General features: G+C 40.8%; 1 protein-coding gene across 4 annotated transcripts in view; it reads left to right on the forward strand.

The window, feature by feature from the left end:
- Positions 1–3,530: 3,530 nt before the first annotated feature.
- LOC133475194 (dmX-like protein 1) overlaps positions 3,531–18,100 on the forward strand; it is a 64,583-nt gene continuing 50,013 nt past the window's right edge. For 3 of the 4 annotated variants that reach the window (XM_061767685.1, XM_061767686.1, XM_061767687.1), the window contains exons 1-9: positions 3,531–3,920; positions 6,086–6,253; positions 7,870–7,995; positions 11,757–11,834; positions 12,189–12,267; positions 12,352–12,484; positions 12,663–12,729; positions 12,858–13,042; positions 17,585–17,771. In XM_061767685.1, coding sequence (XP_061623669.1) covers positions 6,167–6,253; positions 7,870–7,995; positions 11,757–11,834; positions 12,189–12,267; positions 12,352–12,484; positions 12,663–12,729; positions 12,858–13,042; positions 17,585–17,771 — 942 coding nt within the window. In that variant the 5' untranslated portion in view covers positions 3,531–3,920; positions 6,086–6,166. Of the gene's footprint in view, positions 3,921–6,085; positions 6,254–7,869; positions 7,996–11,756; positions 11,835–12,188; positions 12,268–12,351; positions 12,485–12,593; positions 12,730–12,857; positions 13,043–17,584; positions 17,772–18,100 lie in introns of those variants that run through there. The other variant, XM_061767688.1, reaches the window with a different exon arrangement.

The raw sequence follows: 18,100 nt of genomic DNA on the forward strand, positions 1-18,100 counted from the left end.
TAAATGCTCTCCTCACTGGCCTTTTCTTGGACCAGAAAAAATGAGAAGAAGAAGAAAAAACTTTGCACTGTAAAAATATGCAATTATTCTTCTTCTTTTCCTTTCGGCTTGTCCCGTTAGGGGTCGCCACAGCGCGTCATCCTTTTCCATGAGAGCCTATCTCCTGCATCCTCCTCTCGAACACCAACTGCCCCCATGTCTTCCCTCACGACATCCATCGACCTTCTCTTTGGTCTTCCTCTAGCTCTCTTGTCTGGCAGCTCCATCTTCATCATCCTTCTACCAATATACTCACTCTCTCTCCTCTGGACGTGTCCAAACCATTGAAGTCTGCTCTCTCTAACTTTGTCTCCAAAACATCGAACCTTGGCTGTCCCTCTGATGAGCTCATTTCTAATTTTATCCAACCTGGTCACTCCGAGAGCGAACCTCAACATCTTCATTTCCGCCACCTCCAGCTCTGCTTCCTGTTTTCTCTTCAGTGCCACTGTCTCTAATCCATACATCATGGCTGGCCTCACCACTGTTTTATAAACTTTGCCCTTCATCCTAGCAGAGACTCTTCTGTCACATAACACACCTGACACCTTCCTCCACCCGTTCCAACCTGCTTGGACCCGTTTCTTCACTTCCTGACCAGACTCACCATTGCTCTGGACGGTTGACCCCAAGTATTTAAAGTCCTCTACCCTTGCCATCTCTTCTCCCTGTAGCCTCATTCTTCCCCCACCACCCCTCTCATTCATGCACATATATTTTGTTTTACTTCGGCTAATCTTCATTCCTCTTCTTTCCAGTGCATGCCTCCATCTTTCTAACTGTTCCTCCAGCTGCTCCCTGCTTTCACTGCAGATCACAATGTCATCTGCAAACATCATGGTCCAGGGGGATTCCAGTCTAACCTCATCTGTCAGCCTATCCATCACCACTGCAAAAAGGAAGGGGCTCAGGGCTGATCCCTGATGCAGTCCCACGTCCACCTTAAATTCTTCTGTCACACCGACAGCACACCTCACCGCTGTTCTGCTGCCCTCGTACATGTCCTGTATTATTCTAACATACTTCTCTGCCACTCCAGACCTCCGCATGCAGTACCACAGTTCCTCTCTGGGTACTCTGTCATAGGCTTTCTCTAGATCTACAAAGACACAATGTAGCTCCTTCTGACCTTCTCTGTACTTTTCCATCAACATCCTCAAGGCAAATAATGCATCTGTGGTACTCTTTCTAGGCATGAAACCATACTGTTGCTCGCAAATACTCACTTCTGTCCTGAGTCTAGCCTCCACTACTCTTTCCCATAACTTCATTGTGTGGCTCATCAACTTTATTCCTCTATAGTTGCCACAGCTCTGCACATCACCTTTGTTCTTAAAAATGGGCACCAGTACACTTTTCCTCCATTCCTCAGGCATCTTCTCACGCACTAGAATTCTATTGAACAAGCTGGTCAAAAACTCCACAGCCACCTCTCCTAGATGCTTCCATACCTCCACAGGAATGTCATCAGGACCAACTGCCTTTCCATTTTTCATTCTCTTTAATGCCTTTCTAACTTCCCCCTTACTAATCATTGCCACTTCCTGGTCCACCACACTTGCCTCTTCTACTCTCCCTTCTCTATCATTTTCCTCATTCATCAACTCCTCGAAGTATTCTTTCCATCTACCTAGCACACTGCTGGCACCAGTCAACATATTTCCATCTCTATCCTTAATCACCCTAACCTGCTGCACATCCTTCCCATCTCTATCCCTCTGTCTGGCCAGCCTGTATAGATCCTTTTCTCCTTCTTTAGTGTCCAACCTGCCATACATGTCATCATATGCCTCTTGTTTTGCCTTTGCCACCTCTACCTTTGGCCTGTGTCGCATCTCAATGTATTCCTTTCGCCTCTCCTCGGTCCTCTCAGTGTCCCACTTCTTCTTAGCTAACCGTTTTCCTTGTATGATTTCCTGTACTGTGAGGTTCCACCACCAAGTCTCCTTCTCTCCTTTCCTGCCAGAAGATACACCAAGTACTCTCCTGCCTGCTTCTCTGATCACCTTGGCTGCAGTGGTCCAGTCTTCTGGAAGCTCTTCCCGTCCACCGAGAGCCTGTATCACCTCTTCCCGAAAAGCTGCACAACACTCGTCCTGTCTCAGCTTCCACCACATGGTTCTCTTCTCTGCCTTTGTCTTCCTAATTTTCCTCCCCACCACCAGAGTCATCTTACACACCACCATCCTATGCTGTCTAGCCACACTCTCCCCTACCACTACCTTACAGTTGGTAACCTCCTTCAGATTACATCGTCTGCACAAGATGTAATCCACCTGTGTGCTTCTACCTCCGCTCTTGTAGGTCACCCTATGTTCGTGCCTCTTCTGGAAAAAAGTGTTCACTACAGCCATTTGCATCCTTGTTGCAAAGTCTACCACCATCTGTCCCTCCAAGTTCCTTTCCTGGATACCGTACTTACCCATCACTTCTTCATCACCCTTATTACCTTCACCAACATGTCCATTACAATCTGCACCAATTACGACTCTCTCTCTGTCTGGGATGCTCAGAACTACATCATCTAGCTCCTTCCAGAATTTCTCTTTCACCCCTAGGTCACATCCTACCTGTGGGGCATAGCCTCTAATCACATTATACTTAACACCCTCAATTTCAAGTTTCAGCCTCATCACTCGATCTGATACTCTTTTCACCTCCAAGACATTCTTAGCCAACTCTTCTTTTAAAATAACCCCGACTCCATTTCTCTTCCCATCTACACCATGGTAAAATAATTTAAACCCTGCCCCTAAACTTCTAGCCTTACTGCCTTTCCACCTGGTCTCCTGGACACACAATATATCAACCTTTCTCCTAATCATCATGTCAACCAACTCCCGAGATTTTCCTGTCATAGTCCCAACATTCAAAGTCCCCACATTCAGTTCTAGGCTCTGTGTTTTCCTCTTCTCTTTCTGCCGAAGAACCCGCTTTCCACCTCTTCTTCTTCTTCTTCTTTGACTTCGACTTCGACCCACAGTAGCTGAATTTCCAACAGCGCCCTGCAGGTTGACGGCGCCGGTGGCGGACGTTGTTAACCCGGGCCACGACCGATCCGGTATGGAATTCTTTGGATGAACGCTCATATTTGTTTGGCAAGGTTTTAAGCCGGATGCCCTTCCTGACGCAACCCTCTGCATTTATCCGGGCTTGGGACCGGCCTACAGTTTGCACTGACTTGTGCCCCCCATAGGGCTGCATTCTGTAAAAATATGCAATTAATTAGTATAATTAACTTAAAAAAATAGTCTACCTGTTATCACTTGAAGGAGTAGTCAATATTATTTATATTATCATCTCACTCAGCATAATGATCGAGGCGCTGGCTATGAGTGACCTCCCGTTTTATTTGCTATTTTAGTTATTTGTTTGCGCAAGTCATTGTGTAAACACGCCGGTGGAAACAGAATGTGACGATAAATAAGTACAGAGCAGTAATTACTGTCAAACCGGTCCTCGCGACTCTGTCGAATACAACTACAGGTCCCAGGGTGCACTGCGTCAACACGGTCGCTATCATGACGCATCTCCACCGTAGCCTCCTCTGATGAAGCTTTCTATTTGCTAACCTTGAGGAGAGGTTGGCTCCTTGTGGGTTACGGTTCAAGAAGCAGCAACGTTTTAGGCAAGCGAGGTTTCTCGGGAGCTGAATATGTGTCCGACGTGCTCTAAACCTGCCCGTGTGACGGCGAGCTGTAAAAGAGAGCTTCCCGGGGCTAGTGCGCTAAAGCTAGCGAAGTGAGTGGACCGAATCGGTACCAGTTCGAACCTCTTGCTCGGGCAGTTACACTCGAACCTGAATTTAAAGCTGCTCCAGTGAGGAGGCATTGACGGTGGACGTTATATAGGCGGGACATTATCCAAAAGTACGACACGAGGTAAGTACTAGTTACACATTAGTTCATATCGAGCCCATTAGTGATGGTGGCTAGCTAAACTTGACAGCCTAGTTGACACGATTCGGTTCAAGTCCAAAGACGGGTACCGAAGCCTCGTTGTAGAATACTAAATAGCCGTGACGACAACATTAAATGCGTTTTGTGTCAGTTTAAATGCCTCCTGTGGTGTGGTTGTCCTTGTTTCTAATGTGCTCGAGTCTCGACTTATCACGTGAGTGGCCACAGCGCAAGATGCAGGACGTGGAATTGACCCCTTTCTCGTTCATTCCAGCCGAACTATTACGACTATTATTTTAAATAAAACACTGTTGTCGTATCTCATTCTAAACTGACAAAACGTGTTCAGAAGAGTTTATCTTGTCAATGAATTAGCTAAAACACCAACTTCCGCGGTTAAATTGGGCATGCACTCATTGGACACTTCATTAGGTACACCTATCCTATTTAACTTTGCCAACCTTTATTGAGCCAAGGCAGATGTTTTCGATTAGAACGATGTCTCAAAAAGTACACACTACCAGTCAAAGGTTTTGGCACGATTTCTCATTCAAGCAGCTTGAGAAAGTGTGTCCAAACGTTAAACTGTACAGTGGACCCTCGCATATTCACACCTGCGGATTCACCCATTTGTGGATTATTATTTTTTTTAATTTAGAATAAACATTGATTGTTTTTACTTTTTTAAATTAATTTTTAGGTGTGTGGGAACAACCCTCGTTTTTCGTGGAAATCACTTATTGGCCGTATGTCTCTGCTTATTCAAGAATTGTTTGGGTTTAAAAAAATAATTTTTTTTTTCAACACAATTGTAATGGGTGTTAATTATTTGTCCCTACCCCGGGGGTCCACAGTACAAAGGATTGAACGACTAAAGATTTCTTTGTAGTTTTTGAGTTGAAGTCGATTAATCGATGTCATTAAAATAATTTAACTCATCTTTTTGTCACCCCAAACCGGTTTTACGTAAAGACATTTTGACGGACTTACATAGAAGCAAACAAAAATAAATGATTAAAAATTCTACTCACCATTGCGCTGAATGGATGCAACTGTTGTAATTAGAGGGAGCCCGTCACGTTTTTCTCGTTCAATGAGCTGGACAGACTCATCTTGTGTTGTGTAGCGTATTGGAATGTTGTTGTAGCCACACTCCAAAAATGTAGTTTATTTGCATTTCTCTGTTTTACTTTCTATTTCACTGCTATTTCAAAGATGGCCTTGCATATTTTTCAAGTGACCGTGCTGCCGGTCTCGTTTTTGGTAAAATATTTCCATACCCTTTCTAGCATCGTACGGTAGAATTTCGACCCAAGGTTGTAAAGGTTTGTGATGTTGGTGCATGTTGTGATAGAAATAAAGTTAACACGCATAAATGGACATAACATTTTGGTGACAATTAGTTGGAGCTTTACTTTGCGCCCCTGCCCTTGTTCCTCGCTGCCAGTCCAGCTGGTATGAATATTTTAAGGCTGGCAGTGATTGGAATAGCCGAAGCTAGCGAGGCAAACCGCGATGCTTATCCACAACCATCTTGTCCATCATCCTCCTGTTCTACAATTTAAATTATTTTCTATCCTGGAGGTCACCCAGTTTGTTTGTTTCTTGCCTTCGGAACCAGTTTATCTGTAGCAAAGCTGATGTTTGTTGCTATTAAAACAAACAAACAAAAAACCTATTTATGGGAAATGAAAAAAGTATGCTTTTTCTTAAATGAGTCAGATCAAAACGCCATATGTGTTTATTTGTTGCGGTTCCACGCATTATTGTGCTAATTGTTTCTTTTGCAGAAAGCTTTCCTGTGCTGATAATGTAGTCCAACTCCACAAAAGTGGTACAATTTGGAGTTCAACTCAAATTTTACCTCCTCGGAAGATAAACGCAACCATCGTCGTAGGCTTCACCACAGTGCGCACCGCACCTACAGTAAAGTGTTACCTCCACAAGTGTGTTTTGCACTTTCTTTTGATAATAACCATAGAACCGTAATGTGAACTATTTTTTAAAGGTTTTGTTCTGGAGGTTCCACTGTGTGGTGCAGTGATGACTTTTGGATCAGTCGATGTTGAACTCAAGACTTAACGTTCACAAAACATTCTGTTTATATCGTCACACTTTATCGGTCCTTCCTTTCCTCTCTCCCTTAGAGCCGGGCCACATCACATTTTATGCCACAAATGATGACGACTGTTGTGCGAAAGTAGGAGGAAAGAGCATTCACCAGGGTCATGAATCTTCATCAGGTCCTCACAGGGGCAGTTAACCCCGGGGACAATTGTTTCTCTGTAGGGAGCGTCAACAATGTACCATTCACGGTAAGTTACAGCAAATTCTTCCTATTTCTCTCCAAGCCACTCTGGTTGGCAAAGTGATCTGTTTCAAGCATTATGGTGGCATATTTCAGTTCAATACAATTCTATTGTAGAGTAGTTACAGTTTGGGTGATGGGCAGTTACAGTTGGTCCAAGTGGTTGGGAGGGCGGAGGTGGGGGGTAAATAGCACGCTAGATGTAAATGAGGGCATTTGCACAAAAAATGCCATTTTGGCCATGGGTATAAATGACAACTGCTTTTAGAGGTCTGAAAATGCCAACTTTGGACAAGTTGTGATCAGACTTTACACCGATTTGATCGGGCTGATCAGTACCGGCCGGTATTTAGCATTTTATGCTGATTGGCTTTAATGTCATAATTCGCCGTCAAATGACGTCATTGATCGGCTCCGCAAAAGACATTTACTCCGCGTCGCCGCGTGCGCAGTACATTTGAATCCAATAGCTAGTTTATTTTTAGCCTTGTCGCGTGTCTCTTGACGTAGTACTATAAATATCTGACGGCCAAAGAAGTTATTTTAAAAAAAAAAAAAACTTTGGCGGTGTGGGACAGACAACACGTAACGCCCGGATCAGACTACAAGACAAATTTGCTGTTTCACGATTGCACTGCCAGACTACTGCAATAAAATCTTGTATTCCGCATACCTTTTTTTACGATCATTGGGCTTTATCTTGTCAACTCAAATGTGACCGGATACACTCGTTACCGTGGCGACGACAAGAGTGAAGCGAGCCGACAGGTATTATAAGGACAAAATGGGGAAAAACGTGTGTTGGTGGTCCGTTTAAGGCTTGCTTGAGGTATGTTTTCCTACTTTTAATACGATACGGCTCACAAGCAGGCAATAAAATGTTATGTAGCCTAGCAAGCTAGTGGTAGCACGAACGGTTGAACGTAAACATGCCGCCGTTCTGTCGAATCATGCTCTAAAGTTTCGGTGTGGGTGAAATCATTTAATTCAAAATAAAGGAATTTAATTACAGTAAGTTAGCACCAATTATTTCTGTCATGTGTTGTTGGTTTGACCTGACTGATTAGAATACACGATCTGACTAGAGCAGTGATTTCCAACCTTTATGGAGGCAAGGAACATAAAGACAACATAGTACAATTAAAAAATCTCACGGCACACCAATAAACAAAAATATCACAAAAGGTGGATACATTAATTAGTGTATTTACTTCCTGCCATCTTAGAAGACAATTCATTTGTTCTGTATGTCTGTCACTATCCCTCACTGGCATAAATAAAGGAACAAAGATACATTTATTGTAAATATAATTTTCTCATAAAAAAAAAAAAATTGAAAATAACTTGTGGTCTGCAAAATTAACTGCTTTTCTTGGACATTGTGGTGCAAAAGCACTTCCCATTACGGCAAAAAGGTCTGTGTGTTTTACATCGGACATACGGTTTATTTTACCTCCTGTATCTCAAAGTACTGTATTTGGATAATAAATCAATAGGGTAACTACTTCTCTCCCTCACCTTTTTTTAGGAGCCACAGTCAAAGTGAATGTCAAGGCTGATCTTATCGGTTTGACCTCACCCTCACCTCTTCCTCTCATTGCTCTCTTTTATGCATCTTGATAGGCCTATGCTTCTGGTTGTGACGTGGTCATTTTGGGCAGCGATTTTGAACGAGTGCAGATCATTCCAGGGGCCAAACATGGAAATATCCAGGTGGGATGTGTCGACTGCTCGCTGCAGGGAGGACAGGTAGGGTCAACATCCCGGTGATGCCATTTCTATTACTTTTAATAGTTGATTGTTTCTGCCTAACATTTTCAAGAGACACAAGGAAATAAAATAGAACAAAGAGGACATACTGACATTTTCCTGGGCTTTTTCATAATAATGGTGTTAGTTCCATAACAGGAATGCTCGTGACTTTATCACATTGTTTGTCATATTCCTTGTTGATTTAAAAAAATGAAAAGGGCAAAAGAAGAGGAGCTGTGTATCCCTGTGCAGAAAAGATATACAGAGAATCCACTGTTGCTGTTATTATCAAGGAATCAACATCATGACGGTGGATTTGGGCCATATTTAAGATGAGGATTATTGAATATCTTGTAAAGTTTCACAACCAAGCCAATCATGTTCCTAATTATGAGCAGTTTAATTGTGCTTAACTTGTGATGGTCGTCACTGGTGCTCGGGAGAGGACGGTCATTCAAGGATTGCTTGAAGCATGTTCACGTACTTTTAATTCGATACGGGTCACAAGGAGGCAACAAAACGTTCTGTCGAATCATGCTCTAAAGCTTCGGTAAACATTGTTATCCACTCTAAGGTAATTTAATAATGTCTGTTCCAATACCTTTGCTCACTTGAAAAGTGAGTGGGTTCAAACAAAGGCTGCTCTGTCCTGAGTTATTTAACGCTTCTAGCTGTAAATCCTATGCAATGAAAGCTGGCATTCTGAACTTTTGTGTCCTATTCATCTTTTGATCTGAAATCCAAATGTCTTCAGGATACAACAAAAACAAAGGAATTGACCCTGCCGTTCCAATACTTATGGAGGGGACTGTATGTCACACTACACGGAAGATATCCAAAAAATCAAACAAGCTACACTTTTCATTTTGGTGTCGTAGGGCCAAATCGTTGGTCGTGGATGATATCACACTACAAGAAGTTTTGTCGCACACGACAAAATATGTTGGGCCCAATCTGGGAAATCGACTGCGCTAGCTAATCGGGCCAATATCAGGGCTAAAATCCTGTAGTCTTATCTGGGTAATATAGTGTGTGTGTATGTCTGGTTTACACAAGTTGACTAACAGCACACAAAGTGCATAAAGATATCTTCTGTAACAATCGTGAGTCTTCTCCAATCTGTTATAGAATCAAGACTGAGAGGTTGTGGGTCACTGTCGGAAAGTACTGTTGTGTGGGGGGAAAAAATACGTGGAGACAAGGTTAGTTGTGCAGTTTATTATCTTGGCAAAGAGGTCAGACAGTTTGACGCAGAGACATGCAGGATCTCAAAGGTCTGGCCAAGAGGGGGTCTCAAAGCTTGGTTTTTATACGTTACTAAATGAAAATCATCTGATCAATTCACATACTACAGATAAATACAGTCAGATGGTCAAAGAAACAAACAAACAGCATGTGAACTAACAGGGAGGTCTCAAAGTAGGGTTTCCTTCCTCTCTTGGAAATTCATGCAGTTGACTTCACACCTCTACATTTCACCATTGGAGTCACCTGTTGTGTGTTCTTGTTAAACCAATTGTTGCGATTCACTATTCATGTTACAAAACACTGCTCGACTGAACTTTGTGTTGACCACCATACAAGGATTTTTCTATCGTAAATACTGAACAGGTGTAACATTTACAGTTGTGCGCTCGGACTGTTTTCCCAGCAGATCGGGGAGTGTGCGGTGTTTAGAGCACACCACAGGGTAATCACTCCGGATAATCTTTAGAGATATCCTACAATTGGGACTTTGCCGTCTTTGATCGGAAGAGAGGATCATGCTCAATTTAGGCCTGAATATCGTTGTGTGTGTTTGTGTGTGTGTGATGCGTGCGTGCACGTACATGTGTACGAGGGGCTTGCACGGGAGTAGATGTTGACTCCCACTACCTCCAAATCTCAAGTGTTTAAAAAAAATAAATAAATAAAAAAACAATCCTGCTCCCATTCCCTCACAATCCCAAGTGTTTAAAAAAAAATAATAATAATCTTGCCAAATCCCAACTGTTTGGGGGGAAAAAAATCCCCTCCAATCGTGAGTTTTTCTTTTGGGGGGAACCCACTTCCACAGAGATTGATCCCAATCACGAGCCAAAATTTCAGTCCTGCTCGGTTTTTCTTTCTTGGTATGAAATATGCATTACATGTTTGAATGATAAAGAAGTGGGAGGAAACCGGAGTACCCAAAGAAAACCCACGCAGAGGGTATTGTTTATTGCCTGTTTGTATGTGTTTATACAGCGTTTGTGTACCAATATTCATTATTTTGAGAGATGCAAGTGGCGTGAGTTCGATGCTAATTTTCATTAGGTTGTCAATGGTGTTTTTCATTCATTGTGTGTTAGCTTTGAGCTAGTGATTTTTATGAAAGAAACTAAGTCTGTGATGTATTTGAACATTCAGTTGGTGTAACAGTTTCTATCTGTTTAGTTTTACAGTGAACTTCAAGTGGAGTTTCAATAAATGACTTTAAGCAAGCAACATTCACTCTTACTCCTTGCTAATATGTTAGCACCTTAGCAAGCAGTTGTTGTGATCACATGGGCTCTGCACGCTGTCCGGGTGCTGATGGATAGAAGCGCTGGAGTGGAGTATGGAATGGACTGCTTGTATAAGCGTGGTAAAATTGGAGATGCAGTCTGACCAGATTCATATTTTTGCTGACATTTCCGATTTCAAAGATCAGATTGCAACACCCCTAATTTTGATGGCATGTGACCTTTCCAGTGAGTGGGTACCTGCCCACTTTGTGTTTGGTACCCACTCACTCATCTCAGCTGAACAGCAACACGGCATGTCCGGGTTTTAAGCGAGCGAGGCTCAGCTGCTACGATACAAATATAGTATATAAAGCGTGCATGTTGTGTTTTATAACAATTTATAGTTATAATTCATTATGTCTCTGTTGATCAAATAGCGAAGCTTAAATTCATTGTGGCCAGCGATGAACGTCAGATGCAGGTTCAATTGAAGTCAATGGGAGCGGATGATGAGCCTAACCTCAAAATGACTTACTTGACATGATTGTGCATAGTACTTACACTGCCGGCTGCCTGAATGACCGGAGCCCTGCGATTTATTAAGAGAATGTTCTTTGTTTTCATTCCAGTAATCTGGTGAATATTGTGAACTGTGGAAAGCACGTGTAGCCCTGAATGAATCATTAAGGAGAAGTTTGCATGGTAGACAATGGAGGGCTGACTCAACACTGGCTTTTTATAGACTTGAGGCATTTTTTTCCTTGTCTCGTATATATTCAGGGTTTTTCATACAATTCATCTGTAGCTGCTTCATCTTGTAACACTGACAAAAACAAGCATAGCACAGATCACAGTTTTATTTGGCGCATATTCAAATAAAATGTACTTGTTACGTATTTGAGATCAACTTGTGTAAGAAATTAATATTAAATAATTGGTATTGTCAGAGTTGAAGAAACACTATCATTTATCCCCTTAACATTGGGATGTATGTGAAAGACTGTGGACGCTTTTTAAATAATACCACATGAATATGCAAATGATCGCAAAGTTTTACTTCTCTTTTTACAATTCACATGTCCCAGAACTGTCCTTATTAATAAATAGCTTTTACACATAGTTTTCTGTGGAAATTGTAAAAATAAGCCTGATACAGTATTTAACAAACCATGTGGTGAAAAGGGTATTTCTATTAATATAGTTCGTTTTTCTAAATAGCATGTGTAATTTATTGTATAGTCTTTCTTCTGCCCTTAATACCTTTTACTATTTTCATTTTTTGTCTTCTGGCAGATTGCAGCTTCCTATGGAAGCATTGTATGCATTTTTGAGCCAATTCAGCATCCGGATCAAAAAGTCACATCACTGACAGTGAGTAGCCATTTCATTTACATTGTGAAAAAGCCATCAGAGCTCTCTTCAATGTCTGCTAGGTCATGGAAATTACTTGACTTGAAGTCCCATAATGTCTGAGGTTAGGAAGACATATTATGTTTGTCTACTATTTTTTACATTATACATAACTGAAACAAGCAATAAAACATGGCACAATGGTATTCTTTCGTAATTTATTCCTGTTGTGACACCAATGCAGAAGTCTTGTTAAATGCACAGTACCTGTTTCATTGCAGTTGTTTCCGTGTATTACAATTGTAGATGTAGCAGTGTGGCCTAATCACGTGTGTCACATTGTACATACTAATGTTAGCCTCTATTTGCACACAGAAGTTAAACTGCCAATGGCAGAAGACTGGCCAGTTTGTTTTACAGTCTATGGTGCGCAACCTGGCATGGCACCCCAAAGGTACTTGATGTTTGCACACAAAACACCATGGTTTAAAGACATTTTGTTGTTGATTCCGAGTGTGTGCTTGTGCTACCTGTGCAGGGAGCATGCTATTAACAGGCTCCAGTTGCCTGCAGTTATGGTCTCATTTTGATGGAGGGAAAGATGCTGACGGAGGAAAGCAGGCAGAAATAAGAGACTGTCATTGTACTTGGGGATGTATCTGGCAAAGCAAGTAAGTTATCGATGATATTTGGTTAGTATGTTTTTATGGCAGTCTTTCCCTAACAATGTATGAATCATTGTGTGTTCAGCACTTATACATATATTGCCATTTCTGCTAGGTGTTACGTGGGATAATATTTTTAGGCATTGTAGAATAACTGAGGTTAAAACTATAACCTTGTCAACAGGACAGCCTCTCCAGTCAATTTAATGAAGTTTTCTCCTGATGGAGAATTCTTTGCTACTGCTGGGCAGGTAATTGAGATTTCCCCTGAATTAATTATGATTACTCTTAAAAAAAAATATTGTGGTTAAATTTATATTTTTGTTATTTTAGCCGAAATAGACAAAACGTAGTGTTTTACCTGTATTTTTTTTCCCAGGATGACTGCCTTATAAAGGTGTGGTACAGCACTAATAAGTGGAAGTCTGGAAGTTTCAGACTTTTCACCCCTCCGGAATCCAGTGTCGACTTTCAGGGAGAGCTAGCCTTTTCTTTCGTGTACCTGGCCCATCCACGTTCTGTTATTGGCTTCTCCTGGAGGAAGACCAGCAAGTACATGCCACGGTATGCAAACTGTAGAGGTAGCATTTTGACATCCTTCTCTTTGTACTTATCTATTTATAATGGAAAACTCCACAATTCAACACAAACCTGTATGGATTTCGCAATGTAGCTATGGCTAAAACAATTGCAAGTATCAACAGCCTTATTTAGAACAAGTTTTATTGGACATACCTTACTGTGTGTTTTGCTTTTTGGATGTTTTCACATTGTAAGGTGACCTGTGAACCCAAATGGTGTTTGTAGCCTAAATGACATACATCATCATGGGATAGCAATGGCATGGATTCAAATTGACTTTCCGATAGGGCCTACCAGTTGTCCTTTTGAATAGCGTAATGTTGTTGTGTGTAACAAAGCAATAAAAAAAAGGTTTACAGCAACACATTTAATTATAAAAACACATACTATAAATGACCGTTATTTGATCGATTAGCACAAGAAATGTAGATCTATATCATCACCTGTATGTTGTGTTTTAATGTCCAAGCTACCATGCAGCACGCGTACCTTCTGCGGCACCATAATAATTCGTATTAGAAAAAATATATATATATAAATTTAAGAGGTGAATGTTTTGTTCCACTGTCTAGCAAGGCAAAACATGTTTACCCAAAGGTAGCAGTATCATCAAAGTAATAAATACATTGACATTTTACAAACTGTAGATGTGATATTAATTCGTAGCCAATTTAGCCATGCAATTTTGACATGCACATATCAATCAAACTAAGTTCACGGAAACTGGACCCTTTCTAAAAAGAGATGACTCATCTCAAGGGCTAAGTCTATAAGAATAAAGGTTTTTATAAATTATACCGTGATCGTCAGTCATGAGCTCAAACTATCCATCCATTTTCTATGCCGCTTATAATCAAGCATCACAGGTGATATTGCGATGCCTACTGACTTTGGGCAAGTGGCGGCGTATACCCTGGACTGGTCGTCAACCAATCGCAGGGCACATATAGAAAAACAACCATTCACACCTAAGGACATTTTAGTCTTCAATAAGCCTAACATGCAAGTTTTTTGGAATGTGGGTGGAAACTGGAGTACCTGGAGAAAAACCATTCAAACACTGGGAGAACATGAAAACGCCACACAGGAAGTGGAGCTAGGATTCAATCTCCAAACAGAATTGTGACGCAGATGTGCTAACCACTCGTGTACTGTGCTGTAGCTCAATACATTACATTCATAAGCCATCACACTTTTTCCAAACTACATTTTCATTGGTCATACAGTGGGACCTCCGCTGTTCGCGGGGGAAAAGGATCGCGCCTGTCCGCGAATATTGAAAATCTGCGAATAATTGACGCCCATTTTAATTGTCATGAAAAAAAGATTTTTTGTTTGTTTCTTTAAAAGCATAAATAAGCGGGAAAATGATACCAAGAAGCAGTTTCTTGAGGAAAAAAAAAAATGGGGTAGGTCCCAATAAATAAATAAATTAATAGGAATAAAAAATAAATATTGAAAAAAATCTCCAAAGAGGTGAGACGACGAGTATCCTGTTAACAATACAGATGAACACATAAAATTTATGTTTAAAAAAAATAAATAAATAAATGTCCGACTCATCATAAGGTGGAGATATGGGCTTTTCAATGTATAGTCGCCAGTCATGCAAAAAGTTGAATTTCTGCTGCACTTTCATCTTCCAGTAACCAATGTGACACTATACGCTTTCAGATCTCTTTGTGAGAAAACACCGAGGAGTGGATGCAATGTTTTTTATGTTATATTTTTTCATATAAATGCCAAAGGAAGCTCTTGTTTTCAAAAGTAGTTGGCACGTTGGGCAGCAATTTGCCCCCCGAAGAGTACAGCACTTCCCGATAACAGAGTAGTTGGTGTGTTTGTGAACACTTAATTAATTCCACACAATTTGCATGAGACAATTGAGTGGGACTGAACAAACGTAACCCTAGAATTGAGTCACTTTTCTTTCTGTTGTGCACAAACTTAATTGTGGACCCAAACTTTGGCCAAAAAGAAGGATTACCAGCTATGTCGGGCCAAGGGCCAACAACCAGTTAGCCTTGACAACGGTAACCTGGGGCTCACTAAGCTGTTTAGAGATGCAGATACAGCAGGAACAAACTAAATGTAACAAGCACATGATGTGGGTTTGTTGGCAAGGCTTATGTTCCACCCTGAGCATTTCAAGAGTATTGCTCGACTGGTTTGACATATTAGGAATATTAGATTATTCATCAGGATATCAGATTGGCGGTGCTTGTGAGTGTTGTAAGGTCAGTTTAGAAGAGAGAGAGAGAGGGAGGGAGGATCCACAATTCTCTGTGTTCTGTGATGCGCATAAGGAGTACACGTAATCAAGCCTGGATGGCACAGGTGTCAAACTGGTTGCCCGGGGGCCAGATTCGGCCCACCACATCATTATATGTGGCCCGCGAAAAACCAAATCAAAATTGCTAGTTCTAGTGTAATACCATTGCAATATTTGCAAGCATTTTTCGTTACTAATTCCCCTTTGAAAAGAAATTTAATGTTTTTGTAGGCTTCTGATTTTCCAACTGGTTATTCATCAATGTGTTGTGTATACTATATGTAACTAGAAAATGCAATTCCTGGAGAAATTGCGTGTGAATTCTGAAATGCTGGTAAAAATCATGTGGAATGTTATTGAATCTTATTGAATGATGTTGAATAATGTGGAATGATATTGAATGAAGTGGAATGAGTTGAACACATAGAAGTAGGAATGGTGCAAATCCGTTGAGAAATAAGGAAGTTATTGCTAAATTTGTAAAAATTTTGAATTTTGGGCTTTTATTTTGAAAATTCGTGAAATTTGGGGAAGAATTTGAATCTGAACACATAGAAGTTGGAACAGTGCGAGTCGGTTGAGAAATAAAGAAACTGTAGCTAAAAATGTAGAATTTGTGGCTAAAATGCAGGTATTTCAGTGATGCACAGTGTAGAATGTGGGTAATGTAGTAATATATGTGGAAAACATGTAAGTGGGTTGGTTAGAATTGGTGAAGAAATGTGGAAGCAGGGGGGGGAACAAGGCAGAATAGAGTGGAATGGGGGAGAATGTTGGTGTTTTAACATAATAAAATGTGAAAATGTGGAATGTGAGGAATATGGGAATGTGTTTTGAAGACGTTCTGAATGAGTTGAATATTTTAAATGTGAAAGTGAATGATGTGAAATAATTTTGTTGAAAGTCTCATTGGGAATGAATGGGAAATCTTTGGGTGTAAAATGTGGAATTGTGGGTAATGTGGGTAATATTTCCCTTGGATAAATACGAGCCCGCATTGCGTGAATTTTTGGAACACGTTGAAGTTGGAACTGTGTGAATCGGAAGAAAAATGAGGAAGGAGATACACATCTAAAAAATGGCGGAATAATAAGAAGAATAAGAAAAATAAAGTATAGGCCCTCTACGTCTAGGTACTTTTCAATTTTCAGTATTATTTAAAAACATTTTTATTGAACTTCACACTCTCATAATAAGGGACGGGAATTGGTATTTAGCAATCCGATTATCGATACTGCTTATTGATACCTTTCCTTATGGATTCTCTTATCGATTCTCACTGGGTGAAGGAATGAAGTTATACAAATGATATATATCATTGATGTCGTTATCATTCTGTATATTATTTCTTTAGGTGTGAATGTGAGTATGAATGGTTGCTTTTTTATGTCCCCAGCGATTGGCTGGCGACCAGTTCAGGGTGTACCCCGCCTCTCGCCCAGAATCAGCTGGGATAGGCTCCAGCACGCCCGCGACCCTAGTGAGGATAAGCTGTGCAAAAAATGGATGCATGGATATTATTTCATGAAGATATGCTATAATACAAAATGTTTCTGCTGCACATTGGACATATTCCCCTCTGTTGATGAAATTAAAGCTTTGCAAGTATTGCAAATAGCCCTGGTATCAGCTTTTCACGTGAAATACAGCCAAATTTTAGCGTGCTTCTGATGTTGGAAAAGTTCAGAACCCAAAATACACTTCCTGCTTATGACATCACTCATTTGCGATGTAATAGGAATCGAGAGGTGGAATCGTCAGGCAGGCAAGCAAACAAACGATTCCTAGGAATCGAATTACTTGGATTTTGATTCCCATAACTACTCACAATGCAGTTGAAACTCAAGTCAAACACAAGCCATTCCATTATGCTGCCTGAAAGTATTCTAATCTAGTCAAAAGTGAATCAATTAGTTCCAGGCTCAGACTTTCATTATTAACTGTGCACACTTTGTGTATCAATATTTAATTCTCATTTTCATATAATACTGGTTTCCACATTCCAAAAATATACAGGTACATGTTGGGTTCATTGAAGACTGTTCAATTGTCCGAAGATGTTAATGTGAGTGTAAATGCTTGTCCATACTGTATGCACCCTGAAAACATCATATAGAAAATGGAGTGATGTTGACTGAACTCCAAATTGACAGACTTTGAAGTTTTCGACTGTATTGTCTTCCCTGCAGAAGCACTTGACATTTAGCCCACTGACCTCCTTCAATAACTCGACCTTTCCGCTCTCCTCACAGTGGTTCAGTGTGTAATGTCCTGCTCACCAGTTGTAAGGACAGCGTGTGTCGGCTCTGGGCAGAGACCCTGTTGCCGGGGGACAGTCTTCTATCGGGTCACCATGGTAACCAACACAGTGATGCTCAGAGATGTGCCAGCTCTTCCACGATCTGCAATGGAAGAATGCAAGAAGGGACATCACAGGAAGTAAGAAACTATAATAGTGTTCAGAATGTATCAGATTACCGTATTTCTGTGAATAGTGGTCGTGGCTCAAGTAGACGCCCATCCCCAAATCAACTCCCTCAAATAGATACATCCCACGCGACTTAGTAGTTACCACCAGTCTGGCCTGGCTGTTGCCCTTATGCTGCACGTTTCTACTTTTTATTTAAATTTAAACAACAGTTTGACTCTGAGAAATACAGGTGCTAGATAAATTAGTATTTTGTGGAAAACTTAACTTTGTTTCAAATTTGAAGTGGAACAAAGTGAAATTAGTCATTTTTAGTCATTTTCCCCTTTTTTAAGAAAAG

The sequence above is a fragment of the Phyllopteryx taeniolatus genome, chromosome 3, assembly GCF_024500385.1.
Source record: "Phyllopteryx taeniolatus isolate TA_2022b chromosome 3, UOR_Ptae_1.2, whole genome shotgun sequence".
Lineage (NCBI taxonomy): Eukaryota > Metazoa > Chordata > Actinopteri > Syngnathiformes > Syngnathidae > Phyllopteryx > Phyllopteryx taeniolatus.